We start from the raw sequence: 13,776 nt of genomic DNA, 5'->3' as shown, positions 1-13,776 counted from the left end.
TGCAGCAATCAGACTACCAGTTTTCCAGTTGCTGGTTTACATTTTAGATATGGAAAGCTGCAAAGCTTTTGGGAATGTAGATGCACAAAGCTCCTATTCTCTATGGCCATTGTTCTTAAATCACTTCACAAGCGAGTGATGCATAGGAACTGCCAGACTGGATCAGACCAGTGGTCCATCTAATCCAGTATCCTGTCTCTGACAGTGGCCAGCACCAGCTACTTCAGAGGAAAGTACAAGAAACTCTGCAGTGGCTCTTATTTGATAATCTGCCCCCAGAGATCATTTCCTCCTAAGCCCAATTAGTTAATGGTTGGTTGATGCCCTGAAACATGCAGGTTTATATCCCTTTCAGTGTTCTTGGTTCTTGTGTTAATTCTTTCTATTATAAATCTGGATAGCCACATAAAGCCTCCAATCCTATTCTGAATCCAGTTTAGCTCTTAGCCTCAGTGATGGTTTCTGGCATTGAGCTTCACAGGCTACTTATACCTTGTGTGAAAAAACATTTCTTTTTATCAGTTTTAAATTTGCCACCTTTCAATTTCAGTTAATGTTCCACTATGTCAGTTTTAATCTGGATTTTAATTTTAAAATCCTGCCCCACTAAAAGTCTAATCCTAGTTCAATGATTCTTCAATTTCACAAACAAAATACTTCTCTGCCTCTGCCAGCAGAGTGGTAGTATGACATGTCAATCCACTTCTGAAAATGATACTATTAACAGCATGATCAATTCCAGTTTAGTGGTACCATTGCCAGCATGAATTTTTATATCAGGGAATGTATAATCCCCATGGAGATGACCATAAAACTATTGTACAATTATGCTTACTAATTTTTATATTATTGTAGCAGCTAGGACACCCAGTCATGGACTAGGCCCTCATTGTGCTAAGCGCCATGTAAACGTAGAACAAAAAGACAGGTTTCAGAGTAGCAGCCGTGTTAGTCTGTATCCGTAAAAAGAAAAAGAGGACTTGTGGCACCTTAGAGACTAACAAATTTATTAGAGCATAAGCTTTCATGAGCTACAGCTCACTTCATCGGATGCATGAAATGGATGTAGCTCACGATAGCTTATGCTCTAATAAAGTTATTAATCTCTAAGGTGCCACAAGTACTCCTTTTCTTAGAACAAAAAGACAGTCTCTGTGCCAAAGAACTTACACTCTAAGTATAAGACAAGACACAACAGATGAATACTGACAAACCGGCAGGGGATTATATATTGGTCAGCATGACAGACAGTGGTCTTGCCACATCAGCAGCCTAACCGTTGTCAAGATTTTTGTAGACATCATGCTAAAGAAGAATTTTAAAGGTGAGAACTGAAGAACAATGAAGTGGCAATTAAATGTACCGGGCTAAATTTTGCTCTGAGTTTACAATGATGGAAATCTAGAGTAATTACAATTAAGTTAAGGGAGTAATCCTTATTTATACTGGTCTAGTCAAGAGCCAAATTTAGCCCATTCTGCCTCTACCCTGCCAACCAGCCCAGAGGATCTGTTTGGTAATGTACACTGGTATGGAGAAATGTACATAGATACATATCTATTTTTTCTGTGGCAGATCATATGTCGAAATTGTTCAAGAAATAAGCATCCCCTGACGTACCTCAAAGACCGACTAGCAAAAGTCTGTGATGGCTGCTACTCAGAACTGAGAAAGAGAGGTGAGTCCTCTTCATTCCTTGAGGAGTGGAATAAAAATGCTACCTGCACATGAAGAGAGAAGGTTCTGCTTCATTAGAAGGAATTTCTCCTTCAGATATAGGTATGAGCTATATTAAGAGTGATACAAATGCAAGGTCTGGGGAAATAGCAGACTGCATGGTGGGTGAGAAGCTTTTAGCGAGCTGGAACCTCAAATTCTTCCTGTGACTTCTTGATGAACTAGAATAATAAGCAATAATACGTGGTACTATCTTCCTGTTTACAACTAACAGCGCTTCCCTGTAATTTCCAATGAAGTGCTAATGAAAGCAAAGCACTTACTTAAAATTAAAGAAGCTATTGACACCTATCTGCCTCAGTGCAAGGAGTTAGCATTTCCCATGGTGAGTGGCTAAGGTCAAATGTATGGACAACTTATAGGCAAGAGCTTTTTCGTTAAGGGCTTAGGCTTAGGGCACTAGGGACAGGTGCAATTTAGTATTTTCTGCTTGGTTAAAGAGATCCACACATCAGCTTTAACAGCACAGCGGACATGCACTGTTATTGCTTAGTGAAGGAAGACATGCACTGACCCTGTCATAGTGGTCTGAGCCAAGGGACAACTCAAGGCTGTACTGACCCAGGGCTGTGCTCCATTCAGGTTTTCCAGGTGACATGTATTGACACAGGTGAGACTCAGAAGAACTGTAACTCAGGTGATGGTACTGACTGGTACAATAGTGTCTTTGTTGATAGGGTATGTCCTGGAGGTGGAATAAATTGTCTCCTGTGCTCAAAACACAGTGGAGAGAAGTTCAGGCTTGAAAGAACATCGCCAAAATGAAGCTATTTATTTGCCATGGAGGTGCCCCAGGAAGCAATCAGAATAAGTAGAGTGAGCAGATGGCAGAGACACATAGTCAATGCTCTTGAACAGTCATTAAGTATGAGAACACAACATAACAATTATTTTCCTTGTCATCTTCCATACAAGCCGTGTGTGTTTGTAGGGGATGCGTCCACCATGGCATGCCATAAAGTTCATTGAACAGTAATTCTGCTAACCAGCCTTACAAGGGGAGTTTGATAGAAAATAGCTAAAGGAAGATGAAGCAACTATAGGTTAGGGCCAGCATTGCATTTTCTTATCCCTATTTGCATTCGCCTGGAGTTTAACATCTCCTGTTGTAGACTTAACTTAAGGATTTGCACCAGTTAATCCATTCTTTCCCACTTCCTATTTTTCCTACTATTGTAGAGCGGCCAGTAAGTGTGAGCTTCCCTCCAACTTCATCCAGGTTTTCAGGCAGTGCCTTCTCCTCCGTCTTCCACAATATTCACTACTCATCCTTCAAGAAACAAAAGAAGATCCCTTCTGCTCTTATGGAGGTAGGACCAACGCTGCCTGAGAAAAGGCAAGGAAACTAGCCTGAGGGGACTGTGCATTAGCACTACAGTAGCTTTCAATCTCATTGTTTATAATTTGTTCTATTTGCTGTGGGATCAGCCCACTCTAGATCCTCTGTATCATGAGATTACATTTTACTCAGTGTAATAGGGCGAAATACAAAACACTCCAAGATCGGATGCTGTCACTATAGTTTCCGCTTCCTGTTAAGACCAAGTCAGCTGAGCCTTTAACCTTCATTTTCCCTATATTTAAATTAAATCTTAACATCTACATCAACCCCAGAAGCTTTTTAAAGGTCTAATAACAAGCTCAGAGGAAGCATCAGAATGATGGGTTACAGAAGTCACTAGTTTGAATAGAGGAGTTTGGTAATGACCAGAAACCACTGCCATCCAGCTGTTCTGTGGCCTTACTCCAATCTTTATTTCCAGCGTGGCCCCAAGCATTTCAATCGCACTACCTTCGAATCCAGGCAGTGAGAGTTGTGGACGAGGAAAGTAAAAGCTAGCCCTTTCAAAGCAATTGATGAATGCAGCTGTTTAATTGTGTTGCCTGTAGCTCATCCTGGCCTATCTGAAATAAATGGATGAAATCCTGACCCCACTGAAGTCAATGACAAAACTCCCACTGACTTCAGTGGGGCCATGATTTCACCCAAATATATTGTTTTCCCTTTTAGAACTAAGCATCAGATTCAAAATCTGACTACATTAATAACCTCTGACTATCCATGCTGTCTTCTCAACTAAACATGTAGGGCCCTATCCTGGGAATTTAACTTTAGTTAACTGATTGCAGTGAGATCATGATCTGGACCTTGTGATGTGCATGTAATTACCTTCCATGAAAGGAAGGTACTCTCCTAGGACTCTCTTAACTTTGTTTGTGATGAATTGAAACAAGGATCAATGTACAAACACAAAAACAACAAGGAGTCTAGTGGCACCTTGAAGAATAACAGATTTATTTGGGCATAAGCTTTTGTGGGTAAAACACCACTTCTTCTGCATCTGAAGAAGTGGTGTTTTCCACATGAAAGCTTATGCCCAAATAAATGTTAGTCTTTAAAGGTGCCACCAGACTCCTTGTTGTTTTTGTGGATACAGACTAACACAGCTACCCCCTGATACTGTACAAACACAATATGTAAAACATTCCTGGAAGATACTGCAGAAACCAACATGACTATCAGGGTTAACCAAGTTAGAGAAGTAACATTTCAACTCCATTTATTTATGAAAAATAGAGATTGCCTCTTTAAACACAAGGTGGCAGCACACATTTATTAAAAGGAAGCTTTCTATCACAATCTTGATCCCAAAGCCATTCCCAGATGACTTACATGGGGTCTGGTGGACTTTCTCATGCTCCAGAACAATAGTATAAATACAGTTAATTCCCCTATTGTGTCTTTGTTATCAAAGGCTGATTTTCAAGTCCCTTCCCTCAGTTCACTCTTTGCTTTTATTCAGATATCAAAATTATTATAATTAATCATGCATACTATGTTGCAGTTATATACCACCTTTCACCCAAGGATCTCAAAAATCTTTACAAGCACTAATGAATTAAGTTTCAACACTCCTTCCCTCCCTCCAGGGCGGCAATTATTTAATAATACTGAAGAAAGGAGTATTCACAGATGAAACTGAGCCATAGAAAGGTGGCTTACCCAAGTTCACACCACAAATCCATTGCCAAGCCAACAAAATCCATCTCTTTTCTGCTTTAGACATAACACTATCCTTCCCCTCTTGAAACATGCACCTTTGAATATATAAAAACAAGACAAGGAAAAGGAGACTCATTCAGTTCCTCAACTGCACCAGTAACAATCAAATGGCTTCAATGACTTGGCTTCCAGAATGATTTAATGGTCTTCTTTGGTGTCCGTGAGAACAGTATTTGGCTTAAGATAAATACTGCAATGCTCTTATGCAGAATAGCATTCTTGTGTTACATTACTCTCAGATTTATGCCATCTCAGTATTTTTGATTCACTCCTTGATTATATTCTTAAGTAAACAGGAATATGTGTAGTTTTTTTTTTAAATGGGCCTCGTTTATGGCATGCTTTCTGCTTTGGAGGGGAAAAAGGATTTGATGTCATGAATCCCTTGATTATCCCCTATGCAGGTGGCAGCTTCAGGAGAGGGATCTTCTATCAGTGGCTATCTCAGCAGGTGTAAGAGAGGCAAAAGGCACTGGAAGAAGCTCTGGTTTGTTATCAAAGGCAAAGTCCTCTACACTTACACAGCAAGTGAGGTACTGCCTGTCCTGATATGACAGAATTTCCCAGTCCTGTTGTCAAATCCATTTTCCCACTCCTTACCTGTGACAAATGCAATTTGAGAAGTGTACCTGCTAGTTCGAGGGTTCTCAAATTGGGGGTCAGGACCCCCCAGGGGGGTCGCAAGGTTATTACATCGGGGATCACGTGCTGTCAGCCTCCACTCCAAACCCCTCTTTGCCTCCAGCATTTATAATGGTGTTAAATATATTCAAATGTTTTTAATTTATAAGAGGGGGGTCACACTCAGAGGCTTGCTCTGTGAAAGGGGTCACCAGTAGAAAAGTTTGAGAACCACTGTACTAGTTCTTGTGTAATAGTTCTTTATGAAAATACTTTGTATTGATGCAGTGGCATTATATCACCTCAATATGTTATGGTGTCCCAGGCCTGGAATCCCATCCCATCCCCACCCCTGGTTGGCCTGCTTTCCAAATTCCTTTTCCTCAGTACATTTGTTACATTTCATGCTGATTGTAAATTTCAGTTAGAAGAGGCCTGGTTTAATCTGTCAGGAAGCTATTGCAGATCAATATATAAAGACTTAAAATCCTCTTTGACTTTTCTCTGGTGCAGTACCTATATGTTGTGAGACAGTAGCTGAGAACTGACTGTTACATAAATAAGAGTTCTTTCTAAAGAAAGGAAGTCCCAAGCTTTGTCCAATCAAAGTTCAAAATGGCAGCTTTCCAGGAACTAAAGGACTGCCCCAATTTCACCGGAGTAGACTGGATATGCCCATGGGATAGATTGCAGCTATGAACTTCAATATGGAGGTGCAGCTGGTGAAGAATAGAGGGGGAAGCATGCCATTCTCCATATTTATCTGAGCAGCCTCTGCAGGCCCCTCCTTCATGTGAAAAGGAAGGGTGGCCACCAGCTGCACCTCTATTGTAGAAAAAGAAGATGCAAGGGTGATCTGACTAATGGGCTTCATAACTGAAAGCCCTGAAACAGGGCCACTTTTGCTGAACGAAAGACACAGGGCTCAGAGCACAAGCGACTGTAGTACTACCACTTGGCATGTTAAATATTCAAAGTGCTTTGCAAACATTAACTTTTACACTTTTCGTACCATTAGAGGTAGGGAAGTATTATCATCCCCTATAAATAGATGACACTGAGACATGAAGAGGTTGCATTACTTGACCAAGGTCACAAACCAAGTCAGGGCAGATCAAGGATAAGAACTATAGTAACGTTGACACCCATTCTTCTGTTTTATCTGTTGGCCTAGAGTTCCTCTAGGGTTAAAATAAAACATCTCGAGTCTGATTTTCAGAGGTGCAGGCAACCGATAGCTCCCACTGACAACAGTTAGAGCTGTCAGAGCTTAGCTCATCAGAAAAATCAGGCCCTGAAAACGAAGTCCTGCCCTCATGGAGTGGACGCCTCCACTATTCTTAAAAGGTTGCACATGGTGTTAGCGATAACCCCTCTTGAGATGTGAAAGAGCTGTGGGTGCCTAACTGCATTGTATGCTTCACCTTGGCTATATCTTAAACAGAAAAACTAAAATCTAAAAAGACAAAGAACAAAACCCCAACATTACCTTAATAGAGGTATAGGGACCAAAATTGCAGCCATCAGTAACAGTTAAACTGCAATTCAATTAAGGCTTATTGTTTTTCTTTATTCCACTTGTATAGTAAACTCTCTGACAAGTGAAATTCATGGAGGTTTCTTGGGAGTAAATTAACAATGAATTGCATTACCAGCTCATAAATTGTAAAGTGGTGTCATTAGAAGCAAGCATGCGGTGTGAGACAGTGAAAATGAGTCTGTTAAAAAACCGTGGGGGCTGTGGAGGGAGCGGGAGCCAGAGCTGGATGCCACCAAACACAGGTGACACTCAGTAAATAATGGTTTAGGGGACTGGTAATAACATATAGGATCTTTCATCCCTCTACCCTTGATACAAACCTAGCCAAAAGATAATAGTAACCAGATATTGTTCCCATCAGATCTTCAGTGGCCCATAGATTGGTGAACTAAGTCTGAGCCACATAAACCACTGGTACTAAATTGGAACCTCTTGTTAGTAGTCTAAACAGGGCTGAATGAATATGGAGAATTCCATCCCAGCGGCAGTTCTCCAAGTTCAGGGTTTTGGCAGAGCAATGTGTGAAGGATACTTCCACTGCTGCTGTCAAGGCTGCACCTAGTAACTGGACAACATAATTCTCTAGGATTTTCAATCCAGCACCAGATTATTCATTTTTAATATTATTGTTGCAGAAGCTCCTGGAAGCCCTATCAAGAAGCAGGAATCAGATACTGTAGATACTGGAAAGACATCCGTTGCCCCAAGTAGACTGCAGCCTATTTTGAAGTGTTCCTTCTAAAGTGTGTTTCCCCCTCCACATTGATTTTAGGATAAAGTCGCCACAGAGAGTCTGCCTTTGCTGGGTTTCACAGTTGCCCCAGAAAAGGAGGAAGGAAGTACAGATGCAGTTTTCCATCTTTACCACAAGCAAACATTGTTTTATAGCTTCCGTGCGGAGGATAACAATTCAGCACAGAGGTACTGCGCATGGAATTGCAATTACATACTAACCCATGAAGGAACATAAAGTGTGAGCAGCGCTCTTCACTCTAACATGCCTCTTCCCATTTCCTTTCCTTTTGAACGCAACTCAGCTACAGATCAAACTGAAAAATGCTAATTAGAGCCAATTATAATACAACTGCCTGGATGGCATTAAAGCATCAGGTAGAAATTACTCCATCTTGCCAAGATGGAGATTTTGCTTCTTTGTATAGGTGCAACTGCAGAAGCTCAGATTCATAGATCAACATGTAGCAATCTGTCAGATGTCATTATAAGGATAGCCATATAAATCCACTGTATTTGACTCATAATTTGATCTTTAATGAACATTTTCTGTATTTCACATGCTTTGTTACTAGTGCTGCATGACAAAATCATGGAACTAATGATAAAATGATGCCTTAAAATATACAGGCGGCAGAGTGGGTGGTTATGGAGGTTTGTTTCCCCTCCCTCCTCCCCGCAGTTTCCAGGGTCTCATCTCTCTCAACACCCACTCTCAGACAGCCCACGTAATTTTCACAAGATTACACAGTAGGTCAGTGGCAAAGCTGAGAGTGAAATCTAGGAGTCCTGGCTCTCAGGACCCTGTTCTAATCACCCATCTAAATTTCTTCTTTAGACAGAGCTATTATATGCAATACAGTCTTCTCTGAGCCCTTTGTTTTAACATATGTGTTGGCTTGATCCACAAAATAAAATCTGGCTCCTCTATTTTTTTCTTTTTCAGGTGGATTGAAGCCATGGAAGAAGCAACCATATTATAGCAGTAATCAATCAAGAGGACTTGGAATAAACTCTCAGATTTCTCTACATTCCCAACAGCCCGTTTCTATTTCAAGAAGCTGAGTAGTGTATTTCAAACCACCTGGCTATACGCACTGGATATGAACTGTTTCCAGGTTGCTATCTTTCTTTTGCTTCCTTCGTTTTAAATCCACATTTTTTGCAAGTTGAAAACTTTAAAATAGAGAATATTCATGGTCCTCTTTATGTCTGTGCAAGTTCAACCTGCGCTATAACTCACTCCCATAATCCCACAGTAAATTAAGTTTTAACATCAAGACAAGAAATAGATACAAATTATTTCTGAACTCACATGGAAGTACTGGCTAACAGTAAGTAACAGGCTCAGTTTTACTTACCCTAGAGAACTATCAACTTTCATTTTGTTGGTTTTGGTGTCTATCATGAAATAAGAAACAATGCAGTAAACCACAGATTCTCATTTAAAGCACTTTATTGTTTTATTGTATTACAGCTTCATTTTTTTCCAATGTTTCCAAGGAATTTTGTGGACTGATTTACCACCAGTCCATTAACAAGTACCAGCATGAAGTCGTGCACTGCATACATTAAATTGCTTTCACAGACAATGAATGAATAAATGCAATGCACTATGTATGGTCTGCCAGTACTCCAATAGCTAGGAACCAGGGTGATTACTTACCAATTTATAATTTTACATAAATCACTGTATAATTTATTTAATAAGTTTCATTCTTACCACTACAGTACTTTAAAATGCACTATGATATCTCTCCAAACCCACATGCTGAATACAGTTTTCCCCTGTAGATTGTATCTGACTGAAATCCAAAGGATATTTTAATTTATTGTAAGCCTTAAGACAGTTTTCATTTGACACCAATCGACTTATTAGTGTTAGATTATTTAAATATCTGATAGAATCTTTTTATTTTAAAAAACCATGTTGTTACTGCTTTGATGACTTATGATAAATGTCATCAAAAATTTAATTCCTGTTACCAGCATATAGTAATAGATATGCTGGCTGGCTGAAGAACACTTGTCCGAACATGGTCTGTCAAAGTGATTTGGAATTCCTGTGACTAAATGCTGCTGTGCATCAGCATAGCTCCACTGAAGTCAATGGAGCTATGTTGATTTACACCAGCTGAAGATTTAGCCCTATACGTTGGGTTTTGTTTTGGGGTTTTTTTATATAAAGAGAAAAAAGCAATGTTATAAATATTGTAATAAAATGATTTAATGTCATACATTTCTGATACTACTAGACTAAGGAATAGAATGGCAATTATGGTTAAAGTAGATCTTTGTATAAAATACAACAGTCAAAGATTTACTTACATTAAAATACGTTTTCAGGGGAATTTTTTTTTATTACTATTCATTTTTAATATTTTTCTTCTATAATTTGCATCAAAACCTGAATTTCTGGTTCAAATGGTGACTGGTTAGAATTGTCCATATTTTTTAAAAGTTTACAAAATGTATTCAGGTGAAACTAAATAGTCAGTTCTGTTCATCATTTGAAAAAAATAATTACAAGTTTAAAAAAATCAAATATGGACCTAATCTAACAGTGAAATGCAGTTGTATAGTTTTGTTGATACATTTCAGTCTCTGATACTCTGTTGCATAAAGCACAATCATATGCAAAGAGGAATTAATTATAAAAAGAATAAAGCTTTTGTATTATCTTAAAAGTGGGTAAACTCCAATGTTAACTCTGTACATTTTGTGTTACAACTATGGCCTTGCTTCCATTGGACTGTAAATGTTTTCTTTTGGTTTGTTTGTTGTTTTTAATTCCCCCCACCCTTTAAAAAAAATCATTTGTTGGATTTGCACTGACAAAAACAAAGAATGTTAACGACAAAGTATAACAGATTTAAATCACTAACCAAGATTTCAAACAAAACTGTGCTACAAATAACAGTATTATGAACATTTAGGTGCTGACATTTAGGTCCAGATCCTCAAAAGGTATTTAGGCACCTAACTCTCCCACTGAAATCAATGGGAGTTAGGCCCTTAACTACCTTAAACGATCTGGGCCTTGGTGACTTGTATGAAGTTTTCAGTAACTGACAGGAAATGAATACATGAAAATATTTTGTTGTAAAAAATAAATACAGTGCTATTAAACTTCTTGTTTTAAGTAATGTGGAAAAATTAAAAAACATAATTCCACTTTCACGGGTTTTTCCTTTACATTTTTATTAATACATTCTCTCCCCCCCTTTCCCCCCCCCCCCCCCCGGCATTTCCACCTTAGCATTTCATACGCTATGGTATTAACTAGCACTTACTTTAAGGCTGTCGTGTCCAAATCTCTAAAAATGGGAATCTTCAATATCACAAATTTTGAAAAGCAGAGAATGAAGGATGGGTCTAATAGTTAGGATGTTAGTTAGGAGTAGGGTTACCAGATGTTCCGATTTTATTCGGGACAGTCCCGATAATCGGGGAATTTTCTTATATAGAGGCCTATCACCCCTCACCCTGTCCCGATTTTTTACACTTGCTATCTGGTCACCCTAGTTAGGGCATGGGAGAGAACTGGGTTCAAGTCCCTGCTTTGCAATAGACGTCCTATGTTACCTTAGGCAAGTCACATTAGCCTCTGACTCCATTTTCCATCTGTAAAATGAGGATTACAGCACTTCCCTACCTCACAGGTAGGGCGCTACCAAATCCATGGCTGTGAAAAATGCATCCTGGACTGTGAAATCGAATCTCCCCCATGAGATCTAGCTATTGTAGGGAAGTAGGAGGGGCAGAGCTGGGGGTGCCCCAGCCAGGGGCTCCTACCATGCACTGGGCTCCAATTACTAGTCCTAGTGGGTCTGGGGACGGACGGGACTTCCTCTTTCCCTGCATAGCCACTCTAGGTGGGGGAAGTCAGACCCACCTCTGGGTACCTTCCCTGGCTGCTGCCTTCAAAGCCCAGCTCTGAAAGCAGTGCAGAAGTGAGGGTGGCAATCCCACAACCCTCCTACGGTGGCGTTCCAACCCCCTTTTGGGTTGGGACCCCCACAGTTACAACACTGAAATTTCAGATATAAACATATGAAACTGACTATTTTTAAAATCCCATTACCATGAAATTGAGCAAAATGGACCATGAATTTGGTAGGACCTTACTCAGGGGTGTTGTGAGGATAAACACATTAAAGATTGTGAAGTGTTCTCATACTATCATAACAGGGAGCCTATACGTACCTACGATAGGATAGCTCAGCTCCAGAACAGTAGTGCTGCTGGGGAACTGAGAAAAGAGAGGCTACCAACAGAGCCTAATTTTTCAAAAGTGATAATGATTTTGCGTGCCTGGAGACACCTTAATATGGCCTAATTTTCAGAAGGCCAGTGCTCCACACTTTCTAAAAAGTAATCATCTTCAGAGCAAAGAGTGTTATTTCTAAGGTAGCCTGCATTACAATTTGCAGCCTGTCTGATTGCACTGAAAGTTATCAGAGAATACATCCATCAGTTTTAAAGCATTTTACTACAACTGACAAAATTATATGTATAGACACAGTAATCAGAAGGCACATAGTATTTGTTTCTCTGATATGAGATCTTTCCTTTCCTGCAAATTACATAGTAAATTGCTCTTAAAAATCTTATTTCATGAATGCTAAGTGATTTGGCTCAAACTCTGCACCTCAAGCCTGGGTAATCCCTTCATTAGGGAGGGAAGAAATGGAATGAAAATATTTATTTTTGTATTCCTTTGCCCAACACAAACATAACAGAAGTGACAGTTCAGCCTACCAAGGATGGAGCATGGCCACATATTCACAGGTCTACATTGGAATATAATGCTTGAATAAGGGCAATGGGAAGCAAAACAAAAAAAAAAAAGAGCAACAGCTCAATTCTTAAAATCTAGGGCTTTTATACATTTTTGACAGCTAACTTCAGAGCAGTTTCAGAAAGAAACTGGCACATACCTTCAAGTACATTTCAAAATCATTCAAGCTACAAGGCTGAATGTTTGCTCACAGAGACAGATCCCTGAATGATCCTGTGAAGGCACTTCCTTTAAAACTCCCAATATCACCTGCATTCCAAAAAGACATGGTTGTATCAAACTGAGAAAATGTAGCACCAGTGTTAGGGTGGAGAGGGGTACATCAAGTCTGAAGTTGGTAGGAGAGGCCTTCAAGTAGAAGGAGAACTTGACATAATGCTGTAATCCCGTTTCAGTCTATATTGCACAGGACTCTGTTCCTTCTAGAGGTTTCTGCATGCTGCCCACCTATCACCAGCACTTTGGGCATGGATGTAAAAAAAGACCATTTTTCTCTTTCTGTACTAAAAGGAAGGGAAAGATTTCATTCCATTTCAGTCCAACTCTTTAGCCTACTGAACCAAGTCAAACGCACACTTATACAACAGGCAGAAACTACCTTAGTTTGAGTTAAACCAGTAATCCAGACCTGGATTAATGTTGGTAAATCCCTTTTACAAAAGATGAATCATCTCAGAACAGAGGCATTTAAAACCTTGGTTTGGCCTGTGCTGCCCCTATGGGACATACATCTCAGTTATGTCCCTCCTGATTTCCTTGTGGATAATAACTGTCACCACTTCTCTATAATCTCTATCACGTTATTCTCTTTTGTACTTTTTCAAGTGTTGCTATTATAGTCCTTGTAATAAGGCACCCAAAACTGTGCCCAATACATCAGACACTTTGTCAGTAGCATAGTGATCTGATGTTATTCCAGTGATTTAGTCCAACATTGTTTGCTTTGCTAACTGCTGACATTTTAACTGCTATAACAACCAGTCTTTTTACCTACATCTTGCACTATATGCCTATTTAAAACATTTAGAAACAAATTTTTTTAAGTCCTCGACAGTTTTTTCCATGCCAAATTATACAAGCCACTTGTGTGTCTAGCTCAGCACTTTTTCTTGTTGCTTTGGAACCATTCTTCCTCCTATTGGCATACTAACACTGTTGATATGTAAATATGTACACCTTCTCATAAATCCTCTCTTAGATCATTATTGGCTACCACTCCCCAGGACTCATGCTATGCCATATATATTAACATTGGGCCAGATTCTGGTAACTTTGCTCAAG

General features: G+C 39.5%; 1 protein-coding gene and 1 long non-coding RNA gene across 5 annotated transcripts in view; one reads left to right on the top strand and one right to left on the bottom strand.

Annotated features, from left to right (window-relative positions):
* The window catches only part of FGD5 (FYVE, RhoGEF and PH domain containing 5), a 156,186-nt gene extending 145,312 nt beyond the window's left edge, over positions 1–10,874 (top strand). For 3 of the 4 annotated variants that reach the window (XM_048858707.2, XM_048858706.2, XM_048858709.2), the window contains 5 exons: positions 1,576–1,678; positions 2,917–3,047; positions 5,206–5,334; positions 7,735–7,883; positions 8,641–10,874. In XM_048858707.2, coding sequence (XP_048714664.1) covers positions 1,576–1,678; positions 2,917–3,047; positions 5,206–5,334; positions 7,735–7,883; positions 8,641–8,677 — 549 coding nt within the window. In that variant the 3' untranslated portion in view covers positions 8,678–10,874. The remainder of the gene's footprint in view (positions 1–1,575; positions 1,679–2,916; positions 3,048–5,205; positions 5,335–7,734; positions 7,884–8,640) is intronic. The other variant, XM_048858710.2, reaches the window with a different exon arrangement.
* Positions 1–13,776, bottom strand: part of LOC125640295 (uncharacterized) — a 95,068-nt gene that overhangs the window by 74,656 nt on the left and 6,636 nt on the right. The gene's annotated exons all lie outside the window — the stretch shown is intronic.

The sequence above is a fragment of the Caretta caretta genome, chromosome 7, assembly GCF_965140235.1.
Source record: "Caretta caretta isolate rCarCar2 chromosome 7, rCarCar1.hap1, whole genome shotgun sequence".
NCBI classification, from domain to species: domain Eukaryota; kingdom Metazoa; phylum Chordata; order Testudines; family Cheloniidae; genus Caretta; species Caretta caretta.
The sequence above is the reverse complement of the archived record's forward strand: the minus strand, read 5'-3'. Positions and strand labels throughout refer to the sequence as shown.